The following is an 18,143-nucleotide window of genomic DNA, read 5'->3' as shown; positions in this document are numbered from 1 at the left end:
GATGTGAGAATAGATCCTAAAGTTTACAGCCTCCACATCATTTCCTACTGTCTGCAACAATTACATTTGAAACAATAAAGCAGAGAGCCCTAACCTGATGGTAAAATACTAATGTGGGAAGCTCTTTGCCTTTCACCTGGCAGATTTATGAAGCTGTAGGGAGGCTTCACGTATCTGTGGGAGTGAAAGTGATGGCATGTTGCTTGCAGCTTTGGTTTCCACTTCCCGATGCTCCAGCTGCCCAGGCTGTTTGCCCATGGCCATGGCTGCCCTGAGATGTGCTGGGGCTGCCACTGCTGCAGGGCAGCCAAGGTGGCGGGGGGGTGGCTTCAGTCTTTCCCTTATTCATGGTGAGACCTGTCAATGAACTGTCCTGTCAGTTATTTTGGGAGAAAAGCAGGAGTAGGAAGAGGGATAAGTACCCAACTGTGGTTCCTTTTTATGACCCAGAGCGATCTGCGGTAGGGTCCAGTTCTGTCTTCCACCATGGCTTGTTCCTGTTCCTCTGAGGTGTTGCTCACGCTCATAAGGCTCCCCAAAGAGAGGTGGGGAATGAGCAACCCACTTGAAACCCTGCTTGGCAAATCTGATTTGACCACAGAAGTCAGGTCTTGAGATAAGATCGGTTATTTTTTTTACTTCAAAGTAGTGAGGGAGAAGAATCTAGCTTTCTGAATGGTTTTCAAATAATCTGCACTTATGTCATAAATATGTATAATTGATTTATCAAAATAATTAAGTGAAATAAGTATTTCTTGGCCCTTGCCTTAAAGATGTCAGAGGTAAGAGGCTATTTTGAAGGCTGTTATTTCACAGCAGCTAACACAAACACATGGATGCTTGCTTCAGTTCCCTCTGTGGTAGACTGTAACCGTATGCACAGCTTCTGCTTTGGACTAATTCTGTCCATAGTTACTGTCAGCCCAAATCCAGATGCTTCCATTTTAGCAAAGTACATACCTGTCTTCCATTTACAGTTGTGTAACGGAGAACTGCTTTTAATATTTTCATAAAAAAATATTTCCATCAAAAACTTTAAAGATGCGTCCTCTGTATTTATCTTTACATTTTGACTAATTACAAAAGAGACTTTCCAGCAGTGCAATCTATGCTGTCCTAAGTACTTTTGTAAAGGCAAAAACTTATTTGGATGCCAGAAGTTTTTTTTCTGTCATATAAAATTGTTAAAACATCACACTGCTGAAGACTTGAGACAAGTAATTTCTCAATTACAATTGAAAATGGAACATTTATGGGTATTAGATTTAAGCTCATTTAGTAATTCTCAGCTGTCCCTTTGGGATGTGGATTTGAGAGGGAGAGAGGAAGGAGAATAATACTTTAGCAGTAGGAAAGGTTTTTATTATTAGAATAAAGCAAACCCCACCTTCTGTGACTGATCTTTGAGGAAGCGTATGTGGGTTTTAGTCTCTTTTGGCCTTATACAGTAAGGCATACAACAAGTATAGATACACTGGATGCAATAGAAGTAAGAAGTAACAAAGTTTCTGTTTGGACTTTCTACAAATATCCCATATAAAGGGAGCTGGACATATGAGAAGCAAGTTCAAGGGAAGGATGACACTGAACTCCAGCGATGTATTCTGTATGTCCACCAATGATTATGTAATATCATGAAATAATGCTAAGTTATTACCATTACGTAATCAACTTAAGTCACCTTTCATCAAAATGTGTTTTGATAAATGTGCTCGACTAATGAGGATCACATTTTGATGTGGGAAGAGATGCCTCTGCTAACACATGGTGTTGTGACTTCAGGCTCTTCTGATAGTTTCAGGCACAGGACAGGTAGCAGAGATGCCAGCAAAGCCTCTGCAGAAGGCATGGGAGGAAGTCAAAGATCGTCTTGGGATTGAATGGGACAGCAGTGGGGGACCTGTATCACTAGATTGCTCATCTGTATCAACAGCTGATCGAGGTAGATGAATGAACATTACTACCCGTGTGGCAGTGGTCTGTTGTTAGATGGAGATTGCCATGGACACTGGCAGTGTCTGTGTGCTGTATATGGGCCAAAATGCCGAGTTAAGATGGAAGGGATGAGGTGGAGCTGAGACGAAGTCTTCCTCTGTGTCCCCCACAAGTCAGTTCACTCAAAAAGGAGTCACTGCTTGCAGCGTTAAACTAGAAGGAAGAAATTAATGCAGTGTGAAAATCAGTAATGCGTTTCAGCTCAAGTTTTCTGTGTAATACTGATATTTAAATCATGTAACAGCAAGGAAAAGTGTGGATATGTGTAAATTCAAGGAGGTATTAAAAACAAATCTAAAAGGGGGGAAATACATACAATTATGAACGGAACTGCAGCAGGAAAAAGTGTAGGAGTACTATAGGGACAAGAAAAAGGAGTGGGTAGCCTGAGGGGAATATTGACTTGGTTTTTTTAAGTGAAGGAATCCAGGGAGAGTTCCTGACTAACTCAGTGTGGGCAGGGGCTGTTTTATTGTATGGTGGTTTAGCTCAGTGGCACCCTAATCCCTTGAAGAAAGCAGACTGAGTTCGGGAAGGAATTTTTTTTTTTTTTCTATAAGAAATTTTGATGTTCCATTTGCTTTTGGAAATGAAAAAGCCTCATTGCATTCCTGTAAAGTATATCCAACTTTTCTTATTTTAAGAAGCACAGTACTGAAAGTACAGTTGTTATTTTCTGGATATTTTGTTGCAGGTGGCATTCTTGCTGGTAGCTGCTAATCTCCTGAGAGTATCTCTCTGCGTAAAAGTTAGTTATTCCCAGAAAGAGATTTATCTGTTACCATCTTTTTACATGAGTCATGGCTACTTTTGCTTCTATTGAAAGCATATTTATTATATACCATTTCTATGCTTAAAAGCATATATGGATGTACTATGAAAAGAAGAACTGGAGTTCTTCTGCTACGCTTGCCTTAGTTTCAGTATGTTGTGAAATCCGTGATGCCCGCAAGGATGGGAGGAGAGACCATTCCAGCATCACACATGCTTACGTTTTCACTGGCAATTTTGATCAAGTCTCCTGCCTAATTAGCTACTCCACAGACCCTCCAATGTTATTTTAAATGTTTCTAGAGGTTAACCGTGCAAGAGAAATATAGGAATATTAAGTGAATTCTTACAGTGCAGACACTAGCCCTGATGCTGAGTTAATCAAGTCTGCTTTCTTGACAGGCAAAATCTTACAGTTGAAGGAAGCACTCAGTACAGGATTTTGTTGTCCTAAAGAGTAGGATTGCCTCTCCTCTAGCTTCTGTACCAAAATATCTTAGCCTTTCTTTGAGATGTTTGAGCAAGATAAAAACTGAATAAAATGTAGATGCCTGTAAAGGACAGAAAATAAATGTGGCTGTTAGAGATGTTCTGTGTCAGCACAGCCCTGCACATGGTAAGGTACAGAGTGCTCTGCTTTGCTGAGTGGCTGACATGAATAGGATTATTAGCTCCCCATGTTTTGGATCTGGCTCCCATTCAAAACAAAAAGTAAGTACAAGCATTAATAATACCCCTTATTTCTCATATGCCTTTCTCTTCCTAGACTTCATTGACTTGTTATTTAAACGTTTTTGGCTTGGGATCCAAACCTAAGCAAAACTAGATTAGTTTGTGGACAAAATACGAGTGATTACCTTCAATTTTTTTTCTTGGGAAGATCAGCAGAATTCATCTGAAAGGAAAATTAGTGCAGTCTGGGAAAGGGCTAATATCTGACAATAGATTTCGAGATTCGTTTCAAACCCCTACTAGAAAGCACATTGGTTAACCAAAGATTGATGCTCCTCCTCAGTTTTACAAGCTTTGTTAAAACAGATCTGTTTCTTGCTTGCATTGTACTTTGTTCTAAAGATCAGAGGAAAACTGTTGCTTTTCAAGTATTGATTCATATAATGATAAAATGCATGAAGAGCATGCTACAGTGATCAGGTTGCAAATTGTTTAATGTAATTTTCCTGGTGGCTTCTAGAGTGGCTTAATACAGAGTTTCTAAGAGGGATTTGTATAATGTACATCTACCTGACGTAATACGTGTTGCCAAAGCAAAAAGCTTTGGGGTTACTGAGCTTACCATCAGTGATATGTTGTCTTGTTTGGACCTGTCTTGACTGCTGGAATTTTAGGAGCCTTCTTGCAGAGTTTCATTACAGTGTTTGTAGTCTGTATTCTAGCCTGAGAGATTTTCATAATCAGGGACGCAGGGACTAGGAAATGTCTGGTATCACAGAATCACAGAATGGCAAGGGTTGGAAGGGACCAGTCCAACCCTCCTGCTAAAGCAGGTTCACCTAGAGCATGTTACACAGGACATCGTCCAGGCGCGCTCTGAATATCTCCAGAGAAGGAGACTCCACAACTCTCCTGGGCAGCCTGTTCCAGTGCTCTGTCACCCTCACAGTAAAGAAGTTTTTCCTCATATTCCACTGAAACCTCTTATGTTTCAGTTTGTGCCCATTGCCCCTTGTCCTGTTGCTGGGCACCACTGCAAAGAGTCTGGCTCTGTCCTCGTGACACCCACCCTTAAAATATTTGTATGTGTTGATGGGGTCCCCTCTCAGTCTTCTCTTCTTCAGGCTGAACAAGCCCAACTCTCTCAGCCTTTCCTCACAGGGGAGATGCTCCAGTCCCCTTATCACCCTTGTTGCTCTCCTCTGAACTCTTTCTAGGAGTTCCTCATCTTTCCTGAACCAGGGAGCCCAGAACTGGACCCAGTACTCCAGGTGGGGTCTCGCCAGGGCAGAGTAGAGGGGAAGGATAACCTTCCTCGACCTGCTGGCCACACTCCTCTTAATGCACCCCAGGATACCATTGGCCTTCTTGGCAACCAGCCAGGTCCCACTGAATGGCAACGCAGCCTTCTGGGGTGTCAGCCGCTCCTCCCAGTTTTATGTCATCAGCGAACTTGCAGAGGGTACACTCTGTCCCCTTGTCCAGGTCATTGATGAATAAATTGAACAAGACTGGGCTGAGTACTGAGCCCTGGGGAACTCCACTAGCTACCGGCTTCCAACCAGACTCTGCCCCACCGATCAGAACCCTCTGAGCCCTGCCATTCAGCCAGTTCCCAATCCACCTCACTGGCCACTCATCCAACCCACACTTCCTGAGCTTCCCTATGAGGATGTTATGGGAGACAGTGTCAAAAGCCTTGCTGAAGTCAAGGTGGACAACATCCACTGCTCTCCCCTCATCTACCCAGCTGGTCATGCCATCGTAGAAGGCTATCAGATTGGTCAGGCATGATTTCCCCTTGGTGAATCTGTGCTGGGTACTCCTGAGAACTTCATCTTATCATTGACTCTCAGGAGAGGAGTCAAAAAGCAAGTAAAGGAAATGTATAGACCTCTTTTGGTGCATAAAGCATTAAAGAAACAAAACCTGTTCAATTGCAAGGTATGTACAACTTCTTCTTTTCCACTCACTTTTTCTTTTTTTTCCTTCCTGGATGAGAAGGAATTAACCTTCTGAGGTTATAGTTATAAACTGTAACCGACTGCATGTGTCACTGGCATATTCCAGGATTGACATCGATGGAATATCAAAGATGTGGACATTGCAATCAATGCCTTAAGCTTTTTATGGTATCCTTTTAGTTGAGGATGGTGGGAGCCTATGTAAAAAGGTAACCAGAATTTGACAGAAACAGGCAGAGAGAAACAGATGGGAAATTAATTCAGTTTTTCTAGGTCTGGAAAATGTTATCCTGGATAATTGGGCAGGAAACCACAGCTTTCTTGTTCATTTTTCTTCTAGTCTCAGGCAAGCTGTTAGCAAATTGGGTGAAAAATGTCTGTGGGTTCTGCTTTACCAGTGTAACAAAGAACAACAGCACATTTTCAAGACTAATTGGGAAGCATTAAAAAGATTATCCTGTGCTGCTGCTTGGGAACTTTCTAGCTCACAAGACAGACAGTTTCCGGAAACCTCAGCAACTCTCTGTGGATCTGCTGTTAAAAATAAGGTTATGAAGCTGAGGCCTTTGATTTCCTGGCAAACCTATGCCCATCTGCCTGGGTGCAAATCCTGTGTCAGTGATCACGCACATACCCACTCCATAGTTCTCTGAGGCGACAAGATCAATGGGGTCGGAATTACTAATTTCAGGAAACAAGTGTTTAGGATGTGTTTTGGAGGATGGGTTTTGTTTGAGCTGTTCAATCAAAATCTTGCATTGTGTTTTTGAACCTAGATTTGATTTAAAAAAAAAAAATTTTGAATTCTTTCTTTGCATCATCAGCTTCTTGGTCTTCTAAGAGAAGTCAGTTGCTTTAGTAGTGTGATTGCCTCACTTTTGCATCGCTCTCAGAGATAACTAAGAACCTAAGGTGGACGTACTTGCCAAGATCAGTATATAGCCTCTTGTTCTGTTTCTTGATAGTGGCTGAAAGTAAGCCTAAAGGAACAGTGTCACTACATGCTTATCCTCTTAATATAATTCCTAAATTCTTCCTGCTGCCGGTTTGCAGCTTGGGGCCTTTCTGCCTCATTAGATCCTGTGGAGAGACAGTCCAGACCAAGTGGCAGTGCTTTGATGGGGGGTCTGACCTTCCATTGCACTGGGCCTGAGCTTGCCTGGCCACAGCGAAATGACACTGCTGGGTGGTGAGTGCAGCAACCACTGAGGAGAGGTATATCAATGGCTCCCTGAGAGCCTGATGTGAGCGTGCCTGAGGAATGGCGGGTCTGTGCCTTGGTGATCTCACCTTACTTGGGATGCCTGGTAAGGGTATTTTATTGGGAATTGAGTGACACCTATTAGGTAGATTATAAGGAATTTTGGAATAGAAGCAGAACAGTCCCCACTCATAGGGTGGTGTAGTTGTTATCCACATAGTAAGTGCCTGATTCCAATAAACCTGACTTTGTACCTCGGACTTGGAACCTTATTCCTTCAAGGGGTAGATAGCGGCATGGGTTCACTTTGGGTTACCCCTCAGAATTTAGGTTTCTTTGGTTCAGACCCACCATTCTGGATGTTGTTGCATTGTGTTTCTAGGTAGGAAAAAGGTACAGTTGTGAGAATATTAAAAAAATTAATTTGCCTAAGTGCAGCCTATGGAAGGGCAACATGAAGTGCTAGCAAATAAGTAGCATAAATTCTGGCCTGGTGGAATTCCCTCTGGTCAGGGCTATAGTGAAAGAAACAAGTTTTTTGGAACGGTAAGAGGGTTATCTTGTAGTAAATGCTGTGTCATGGTTTAACCCGACTGGCAACTCAGCACCATGCAGCCACTCGCTCACTCCCCCCTCCCTCAGTGGGATGGGGAAGAGAATTGGAAAGAATAAAAGGTTAGAGCCATGGGCTGAGATAAAGACAGTTTAATAAGAGAAAATAATAATAATAGTAATAATGAGAATGATAACAGAATATACAGAATATACAAAATGAAGGAGGCACAGTGCAATTGCTCACCACCCGCCGACCGATGCCCAGCCCGTCCTGAGCTGCGAGCAGGCCCCGAGCAGCAAGCAGTCCCCCAACAACCGACCAACCGACTAACTCCCCCCGAGCATGACGTTCTATGGTCTGGAATAGCTCTTTGGTCAGTTTGGGTCAGCTGTCCTAGCTGTGCTGTATTCCCAACTTGTTATGCACCTGGCCGAGCAGGAGAAGCTCAAAAAGTCCTTGAGTAGTCTGAGTACTACTTGGCAACAGCTGAAAACATCAGTGTGTTATCAACATTCTTCTGGTACTAAATCCAAAACACAGCACTATGCTAGCTACTATGAAGAAAATTAACTTTATCCCAGCCAAAACCAGGACAAGCTCCTAGACCATCTCTGTGGAGAAAGCTGTCTTTGAAGGTGTAACCCACTCTTTCTTGACAGGCAAGTACCTGCTTCCCAATGCCACTGGACAGCAGTTGTGGCAACCTGCAGAAACCTCTAATCTTGTTCGCATGCGCTACCAAGCCCTTGGGCAGTCTGCACCTTCACTTACTGCCAGTTTGGTAAGTAATTTTTTTTTTTAAAGCTAGGCGTGTACAAAAAAAATTACATCTCTGATCTATTGATGGGGGGATGGGGATCAAACCAGAGCTTATTTCCAGATCAAACCTCTCCTCCTCAAGCTGCATTTTTAACGTACCTAATGCATTTGCATACAACATTAGTTAATATGTTGAGTGCAGCAGAATAATGTTTATGGTAGCAGTAACTCTGAATTGGGTTACTGGATTTTGCATAAAGTCTGAGCTGAATGTTGCATTAATATAGCTGTTTGCATTTAAATGGTTTCTTTCCTTAAAAAAAAAGAAAAAAGGCATGCTTTTTAAGACTGCAACAGAAAGTAACTGTCCTTTCTCCTGAGCATTCTTTTCTATCAATGTCTTTGTTTCCACTGTCTGCAGGACTCTGTCCTCAGGAGAATATGGGTGTATGAAGCATGAGCTTAATTAAGTCTTTTGGATAAAATGATAAGGGAAGAGAAAGGGGAAAGGGATGCCTTGCCTCTGTCCTGGGCCAATGTTGGGGAGGTTTTGTTACAAACCCAAGGACGAGATTAAGACACTAAATTAGGTCAAATGTCGTACAAACTTTAAGCTTTATTTTCAGTGAACAGAGAGAGAAGAACCAGATAGAAAGGCAATGGGGAGAGCGGGGAAGAGCAAAGGGAAGAAAGGGGAAAGAGAGAGGGAGAGACTTCAAGCCAGGGAGGAGAGGGTTGCAGGGGGAATCTAGCTACCACCACTCCAAGTCCAGTGATGTTCCGTAGGCTCCATCTGTTATTTCCAAGCATTGCAGGCTTCATCTAAGCAGATTCCACGAGATGCACGAGGAGGAGGAGAAGCAGCAGCAGCTCCCCCACAGGAGCACGCGCAATCCTTTTATAGGGGTCCCATGCCTGTGTGCAGAGTGCGATTGTGTACGTGCAGTTTGTGGTATTCGCGTTGTCTCCTCAGGCAGCCGCCTTCTGCTTCTTTGCATCCTGGCCCTTGCGCAAGTGCACGGTGGCACTTGTCTGCAGACCATTAGGGTGGTGTTTTCTGAGGCAGGATATCAAAATTGGGAAGTGGTGGTCCAATGGCAGTGTTGAGGCAAACCTAATTTAGTAATGGTCTTCTGTACCACCCCATGGCTTGACATTGCAGTTTCCTTAGTGGTGGGAGAGGTAATGGGGGAGAGAAAAAGAGAAGGAGAGGAGAGAGGAAGAGTGAGAACGGAGCAGGGATAGGGACAGAAACAGGGACAGGGCAAAGGGGAGTTGTGGAAAGAACGAACTATGTGGGGTATGGTAGAAGAATGCTCGATAGCAAACAAACCGAGACATTGTCCAAAGTAAACGCTTTCTCTCGTAACTTTCGTAAACTTTTCCAAGTTTAACCAATGTCTAGCTTTGCAGAACAAATTCGAAGAATCAAGTTAATGAGGTAATTTTCCATTATAACAAATATAGAACAACTGGTAAGTATGATATGGGTATTAATATGCAGTCTTTCCCTTAGACATCTGGGAATTTGAAAGGGTCTAAATAATGGGTACTGTGGTTGGCTCTGACTGGTGAATGGCACGGATCCGTTTTATGTCACCAAGTAAGGTGGTAGGTACGAATTGTGTGTTAGATACTGCATGTCAGATTAATTGAATAAAACACACGGCAAAAACATTAAAGTGGCAACCACGCACAACAAATAGAATAGCAGCTGTTTTACCCCTGGCGCCCCTCGTAACCAGGACCACAAATAGCCATCCCAACCAGTCCAGGTTTGTATGGGGACATGGGCTAATTTTCTAATGTCTTTGGTTAGCTGGAGGAGCACTTTGCCTACATCATCCATTTCTAAACAGCAGTTGGAGACGTTTAGTTTCCTGCACACCCCTCCCTCTTCAGCTAATAGGTAATCTTGGACCATGCGGTGTTGAAGGATTGCCATGTGCCGGGTTAAAAGATCTATTGCATTGGCAGTCTTATTGGTGATAATTTCTAGAGCCACCTGTAGTCTGATTATCTGATTTAAATTATTAATTGGTTCCATTGCCCCCAGTATTGGTTCATTAGGGTTCCAGGTAGCAGGTCTGTAATGTTGAATTATTCGCTCAGGAGGCCACTCATTGTACCCCCATTTTTGCGTCCCACCCAGATTGACCTCAATAGATCGCATCTTATGGGCAATACTTCTATCTCCGAGGTTGTCATACAGTTTTATCCCCAACTGAGGTCTGCCTGTCTCCAGCAAAAGGAAAAACAAAGGCCAGATAATCCCTATGTAACAGATTCCTGGCCATCCTGTGGGTAAATGTTTATATGTGGTGTGTCCGCAGATCCAATAATGCCCTTTCTTAGCCTTGATGCCATAAGCAAATGGCCCAGCTGCCCCTTTTGGGAATTGATAGTAAGTTGTGTCTCTGTCGCCCAGAGGGCTAAAAACTTGGTTGTGTGGTTATTTATTCGGCTGGTGGAATACCAAGCGCCAGAATTGTTTCCACTCACAAATTTGCTTATAAGGGTAATAATTGGATCGTTGGATGGATAAGGTTTCATTCTTGTTTGACCAATGTCTTTTAAATCCCTGATTGTGCCCAGTTCCATTAAGCCACATCCGTATGTGGACATCCCTATCTTTATCAACTAATTTACGAGTGAGTGTCCATCGATATTTACTCTCCCCCATGTAGATCCCTCCCCTTTGAGTACGGTTTAGACAATACTGCCCTACAGTTGGAAATTGAATTGGCTACATCCCCATGTCTCCCCAAGCATTGTCCGCAGCTTCATTATAGTTGCTTACAATCTGGGCTGGGGTGAGGGGTGTGGATATCCATGGCCAACTCGATAACCCCAGAGGTCCTCTGCAAACCCAACAATGACTCAAATTAAAAGTTTGGCTTACTGCTTTGGCTAATAATACAAATTCGTTGTCCTTAAAGGGATCATATGGGTTGGGGGAAGGTGGAGGAATTGGGGTCTCATTGCTTTCATAGACACATTCCTGAATTAGGATAATCAAAAATAACATGCACATCCTGATCAAACCGCAATAGATGTTGGTTTAGCTTCTTAAGGGGGTGTGTGTCTGGTCAGTTGCTCCATCCTAAAACCAAGAAAGAACAGAAACAAACTTGCTCCTCAGGTCAGAAGGAAGGAATAATCCACTTAGCGTGAATCTTACGGACCTTCCCACTGGCATCTTTTGCTCTCCAAATGTATTCATTTATTGGGGTGTCTAATACTAATGGTGAACTCCCACGGTGAGGAGTTCAACTAAAATGGGTTGTCCAGGGTAGTGGGATGGGTTGTCAGGGTGATCAGGGCCATGTGAGGTGGGTACAGTTGTCGGGGCTTGTGGGCAAAACACTGTAATCTTTGGGCATCCATTTGTTCCCCAGTGGCTATTGATGCTGGTCACTGCGTTCCCAACCCGCTTGGCCTATCCTGGTTTGTGCGGTTTCAGGAAGTGCTTAAGTAACCCGTTCATTCTTTCCACAATCCCATTCACTTGCGGGTAGTATGGGGTGTGGAACACCCATGAAATTCCCTCCTGAGCCACCCATTCCTGAACTGTTTTGGCTGTGAAATGCAAACCATTGTCAGATTGAATTGACTGTGGTTTAGGGAAGGTCCCGAACCATTCTTTTAGGGCCTTCACAGTGTTCTCCCCAGCCTTGGTGCACACTTTAGCCTGTGCTGGTCCAGATACTTTTTTGACACACACCAGTATATAACACTTTCCTTCTGATTTTCAAAATGGCCTGACGTAATCAACCTGCCAGGCCTCCCATGAAACCCTTTCCCTCTCTCAGGTGCAGTGGTTGTCTTCCAGGGGGTGTCTAAGTGGACATGACATTGTTTGCAAGAGGATATGCCATGTTTTGCACTCTTCTCTGGTAACTGGCCATCCTTGAGCTTGCGCCTCACGCAATAGATCGAAAAGCATCCCTGAATGTTTCCACTTTGTATGTAGCCGTTACAATAAATATTCCCAGTTTTCCCTTATTGGGGTGTTTTATAAGGGACCTAACCAAGCTAACTCATCCACTTCAGTGTTCCACTGGCTTGCTGGGGTGTCACTTTGTTGGTGGGAGGCCATCCACGCCACTGCAAATTCCCTATGTTTAGCAATTGCAAGGATGTCTTGCCATTTTTCCTTCTGCCATATTGATATTCTGTTAACCTCCCACCCATTTTGGTCCCAGAATGGTAGCCACTCTGTGCAACCTTTAAATACCGCGTAAGAGTCAGTATAAATGTATACAGGGGAAGTGGTTTGGGCTTCATGTTGGAACACGCTCCATACCACAACCAGTTCTTCCACTTGTGTGCTACCCTCCCCTTCAGTAATGATTTGTTCTTTGGTTCCTACTTGGAGTGCTACAGCTTGGTATTTCCAGACCTTTCCTTCCCACTTTGACGAGGTGTCTGTGAACTGTACATGATGCATTTGTTCAGAAAATGGGGGAGCTATGTATTACAGGGGAAGGTTTGAGGGCCTCTTTATCTAAGTCTACCTCACCTTGTATGTTTAGCACCTTGATGGCTCCTTCAAACACAGAAAATTTCACAATAATGTTCTATTTGGGGATACCACTTTTGCACAGAGGCTCTCTGAGCCAGCCCATCAGGGTGTGGGGTTCCCATTAAGACTGCTTTAGTCACCTTAAATGGGCCCTGAAGAATTATGGGTTGCTGTTGGATGGTTTGTTCAGCCTCTCTCAAAGCTAGACTAACTATGAATAGGCCCTTCTACCATGCTGTGTATCTTTTCTCAGCATCTTTAAAACTGCATGAGTAAAACCCAATGGACTACACGGGCCCACGCACATGTGCAGAGGACGCGTACGCCAACGCAACAGGACACATGTTCCTGTGGAGTAGAACTCAATGGGCTGCCCTGGTGGTTGAACTGTCCCACTCGGTTGCTGTGGTGATTAGGCTTTGGTAGTTAAACTTGCCTGCCACCAATGTTGAGACAAGTTTCTAGTCCCTTACAGCCTCATACACTTGAATTTTCAGCTTTTTGTTTCCAAGCATCCATTATGCTGCTTTGTGCTTCGGTGTATTAAGATCTTAAGAAGTGTTGGAATTTAATGCAGGACCCTGTATATTAGTCTGTACTTCTCTTCAAAGAGTTACTTTAATGAATATATTTCACATTGTATAAAAAAGTAGAAAAGTATTATTAATGTTTCCACCCCCCTCTTCTGTCTTTTGGCTGATTATTAAAAGTTCGATGATCCATGTCTACTTTCTAGGGGAAATTTGCTTTTTTTACACAATGTTCAGGTTAAAGAAGCCTCTGATCAGACAATGCTGAACAGATACCACCATGCCAGTTTTTCATATCATACTGATACGTAGATGTCCGGTTTCTCCATGAATCTATCTGAAATAGTACTTCTCATCAAGTGTAACAAATCTGCACTTATAAACGTAATCGTGTTTTCTGCTTGGTGGTGGTTTTAATTGTTTAATTGTTACTCCAAACACGTGATACTAGTGGAAGTTCTGTGCTTTGAGCCCTGGTATTTTCCAGGGAACTAAGTATCAAGCTATGTATTTTTGGTTTTTAGTTAGGAGAAACAGTTCATTGTGAAGGAAGTATTTGAATTATGTATAATTCAAATGAAAATAGATGAATGGTCAGGAATCAATTTAAATTTCCTCAAAACTGTACATTTTTTCCTTCTCTTCTGTAGTTGGGAATTAAAAAAAATAGTTTATTCTAGTGATCTTAATTAACTAAATTTAAAAAGTGCTGTGTTTGATATTTGATTATCTGTTTCTGTTTGCATAACTATTAGGTGTCATGCTACTAGCAACAAGAGGAAGATTCAGCAGCATTTTGACATGAAGTATTTTAAATGGTCATAAACCAACAGATTAATGAAAAATGCAGTGAGCCATGCTTCCTTAAGGGCCTTTCACTCATCACCAATCGAGTTTTATGGCTTATTTGTCTGCCACAGACTTCTTCCTTCCAGTCTCTCCACACCTCTTCTCTGTGCCTGACTGCAGTTTCTTCCATGCTGGTGCAAAAGCAGGCGAGAGCCTTCTACCCAAATCCAAGCAGACTGTGCACGGGGTGGAGATGCAGGTTCCTCAGAAGTATTTATTTCTCATCCGGAACTGCCGACCCTAAGGAGGTTAATGTTACATTCTCACTGAGGCAGAGCTCTTCTCAAGCTTCCTTTGGCAAATACTTTGCTGTCAGATTAATGAAAGACTCTGGCCTTTGCTTAAAAGGGGCCATGAGTTAGGGTCACTCTCCCTCCTCCCCCCTTTTTTTTTTTTGGTGTTGGTTCTGTGCTTTGACAGAATTTTTGGGAGGCCTATTGTTACATTCTGGTAACAGGAACTTTTAATTATGTTTAGGAAAGAGTTTGGCCTTAGATGGAAGAGATTTGTATGAGGAATTCCCATGTAGCTGTTCACAGTCTGAGTTGATTTAAATGTAAAGTCTCACTCATCTGAAAAATTACTAGTCTGTTGTTAGTTACTCTACTAGGACCGATCATTCTCGCTGGGGTTGATACCCAGCTGATGTGGACCTGAAGTGAGCAGAGGTGCAAAAGACTGACTTTTTGCCTTTTTCTGTCAATAATTTTTAAAAAGTTCCCTAGATTGTAAAACTTCGCTGATCTGTAAAAACTTCCCTACTTACTGTGTCACAGATGCAAACCCTTTCTGTGGGAAGTGATATTTTTTAAAGTGAGTTGTGGAATATTGATTAAAAATGGGTTGCAGTTGTTGCTCTAGATTGAGTTCAATAGCTGTGCGTGATTCATTCCTGTAATATAGGCAGTTGGACTATAAATTAAAAATACAGTTTCTGTTCAGAACCATATACGTGGGTTAAAAATGTGTATGGGGAAGGCTGATTTTTGGATGAATAGGCAGTGTATTGGATTTGCTGGGGGCTCTGAATTCAGAGGTAGCTAAGTGAAAGTCCTGTTACTCTTCTGCTTCTGGCAGGAGCATATTGAGTCATCCATGACAGACTCTGTGGTGGTCATGCAGACAGTGGGAGTATTAATGTGGACTAACAAATGTTAAGAAAATTATACAGAATGTCTTCAACACTAAATAGAAAGGTGAAGCTGAGGTGTGGAGCACTTCTGCTTTATGATATTCTCACAGATCAAGTGTTGGTCTGGCCAGTTGCTTCCTCTCTATAGTCAGGGGAGAACAGTACCTCTTGCTGGTAGGCAATTCGGTGCTGAGTTTTGTGGGAGCATTGGGAAACTGTGGCAGAGCTAGCTTGTCTGACTCTTCTTGCCCTGTAGGCTGACAGTCAACTTGCCTGATCTGAGGCATCTATTTCAGAGTAGGATGAATTGGCCCCTGAAGTGCTTCTTTTCTGCTGAAGTGGTTTGGGAGTTAGCTCCGTCATCCAGTGTCCAAAGTCTGGGAGCAATTCTGTCTTCTCCCAGCCCCCATCACCACTCCACACGTGTTTGCAAACACCATTACTACTTACTGTTTTGACTTCTCCATTTTTCTTACTGTGAGCAGGATTTTTGGAAAATAGTTTGAAATAAACTGAAATAAAGCCATTTTTGCTAATATTTCATTGTAATAATAATGAGCTTAAAAATACGGTAATGAGTCTGAAACTGAGCAATTACCGTTTTATAGGCAGAAAGGTATTTTGTCTGAGTGGCATGGATTTTGAATGTAGTTACCAATTTTAACTTTTTCTGGATAGCTGTATACATAAAACCAGTAGAAACCTCAACATAAGGTGCCTTTATGATACGTGATGATAAATGTGTAGATGAAAGGAAGATAATTTGTCCAAGTTAATTGGGTAAAACTTCCGGAGATTTGCTTTGTCTTCACCATGGATTAATATCAAACTCCTGTTCTGGTTGGGGTTTTTTTTTGGGGGGGGGGGGAGTAGAGAAGGGGTTGTTTGTGGTTTTCTAAAATAAAAAAGTAATCTCCTACTTTAAGGAGCATGAAGTCTTTTGTTTGTTTATCTATTTTACATAAATTAAAAAAAAAACCCAAAAAACCACAACAAGGACTTCTCATAGTCCAGAGAGCTTTCATGATTGCTGAATGGTAACTTGCTCTTTGAAATATCCACTTAATAAAAATACACTATAAACAAGATCCTCAAATGAAACATGTACATTGTAATACACACTTGGCTTTTAAATTCAGTCAAGACTGGTTGTGTGACTTTAGCTTTATGGCAAGTACTAAGCATTTCCTTCTGTTCTGGAAGATGAATACTCATGGTATAAAGTAAAGCAAACTCTGAAAGGCATGTTATTTCTTTGTGGAAACTTGAAAGATGTCAGTGAAATGACTAAATTTTACATGGTTTAATATTTAGAACATCTTTGACTACTTGTAAATAGTATCTGGTAACTTACCAAAACTGGAAAAAAGATTGAAACTGGCCTTTATGAATGACTTATGCCCTTTCCTAGTAAGCAGTGAGAGGATGTTTTGTCTAGGTATGACTAGAAGCATTTGCTACTTTTAGCATGCTATTTATGTCTTTAGGTTTTCCAAGATTTACCTCTTTCTTTCCCCTCTTCTCTTCCTGCTCCCTCTCCCCAACAGCCAAAATATTATTGCCTTTCCCAGAACAACAGAAGACTGAATTTGCAAGCATCTGTACTTTGGTATACTTGCCTTTTATTGCCACTTTATCAGTGTTAATTTGTAAGAATAGTTTTATGGAAGCTGGAGGGTGGTAATTATATAAAGTGCTGTTTTTATAAGATGGATTGCTGAAAGGAAACAAAATAATAAATGTTCAGTGTCTATGAAAAGCAGTTTTACTTCTTCAGAAAGAGCTTTGCCTCCTTTCTTTTAAATAGTATAATACTGAAAATGAGTAAGTGTCTTTGTTAAATATGCCATTAACTTCAGCTAAATTGACATAATGTTGACAGTTATTATGAGAACTGTTTCAAAACTAATTATGCTAATTAGAATGTAACTACCAGTAATTGCATGTATTCAAACAGCACACTAACACCCTTTTGTGTGTTTTATTTCCCAGATGTGAGACAGCCATTTGTTGCCTGAGAAGCTGCAAAATTATAGCTTAGATAATAAATGATTGCAAACAAATAAAATACATTCTTTAGAAACACTAATTGGTTAGATAAGTGAATGACAGTATCAATTGTGCTTGGGCAAACCACATTAATTAAAAAAAGGCCTTTATTTAAATGTTTTCTTTTAGAATGCTAGGGAATTTTTCAAATCATTAGTTGTCTGTGTTCAGTTTTATCTAATACTATCAGGCGTGGCTGAATTTATTTAAAAATAAAAGATTTTGGAGCGCAAGAGGAACCTGCATCTGAAGCTTGAGTTGCTTTAAATTTTAGCTCTTTCTGTCCAGGGATTCACGTCTTCAATGCCTGAGATTCTTGGTTGTATCTGTGAGCAGCTATTTACTGCTCTGCAAGTTAATGAGCGTGTACAAGGATGACACTTGTGAGAAACATGAAGATATAATAGAAATTGCCTAAGTAGCTAATCTTAGGTCTGTCCCTAAAATATCCCCAACATACTTAGCTAGATTTTGGAAATACTGAAGAAGTTATTTGAATGCTAAGCCACGGTATAAATTTGAATGCCATGTTCTTGTTTGACTTAAAACCAGGTCAACACCTAAGACTATCACTGAGAATCTTTTTAAAACCGGAAGTATTTATTCCTATGAAATGGTAAAGTTGCCAAGTAATGATAGCAGGTTTTCTGTGCTTCAATTGCTTCTATCTTTTAAGACTAGAGAGCTGTGTATTTTATTTCACTAACTCCTTACCCATGAATATGTATTTGGATTCATATTTCTTTAGAATCATAGAATCATAGAATCAATCACTTTGGTTGGAAAAGACCATTCCAGAGCCTGACAACCCTTTCGGTGAAGAAGTTTTTCCTAATGTCTAGCCTAAACCTGCCCTGGCGCAGCTTCAAACCATTCCCCCTTGTCCTATCATCTGTTACCAGGGAGAAGAGGCCAACCCCCACCTCCCTACAGCCTCCTGTCAGGCAGCTGTAGAGGGCGATCAGGTCTCCCCTCAGCCTCCTCTTCTCCAGACTAAATAACCCCAGTTCCCTCAGCCGCTCCTCACAGGACTTGTGTTCCAGACCCCTCACCAGCTTGGTTGCTCTCCTCTGGACATGTTCCAGCAATGCAACATCTTTCTTGTAGTGAGGGGCCCAAAACTGAACACAGGATTCGAGA

At 41.9% G+C, this 18,143-nt stretch overlaps 1 protein-coding gene across 1 annotated transcript in view; it reads left to right on the top strand.

Moving 5' to 3' along the window:
- The window catches only part of MAST4 (microtubule associated serine/threonine kinase family member 4), a 249,307-nt gene that overhangs the window by 10,762 nt on the left and 220,402 nt on the right, over positions 1-18,143 (top strand). Inside the window, exon 3 of the mRNA XM_009646872.2 lies at positions 7,819-7,940. Within this exon, the coding sequence (XP_009645167.2) occupies positions 7,819-7,940 (122 nt within the window). The remainder of the gene's footprint in view (positions 1-7,818; positions 7,941-18,143) is intronic.

The sequence above is a fragment of the Egretta garzetta genome, unplaced genomic scaffold (genome assembly GCF_000687185.1).
Source record: "Egretta garzetta isolate BGI_Z169 unplaced genomic scaffold, ASM68718v1 scaffold439, whole genome shotgun sequence".
NCBI classification, from domain to species: Eukaryota; Metazoa; Chordata; class Aves; order Pelecaniformes; family Ardeidae; genus Egretta; species Egretta garzetta.
The sequence above is the reverse complement of the archived record's forward strand: the minus strand, read 5'-3'. Positions and strand labels throughout refer to the sequence as shown.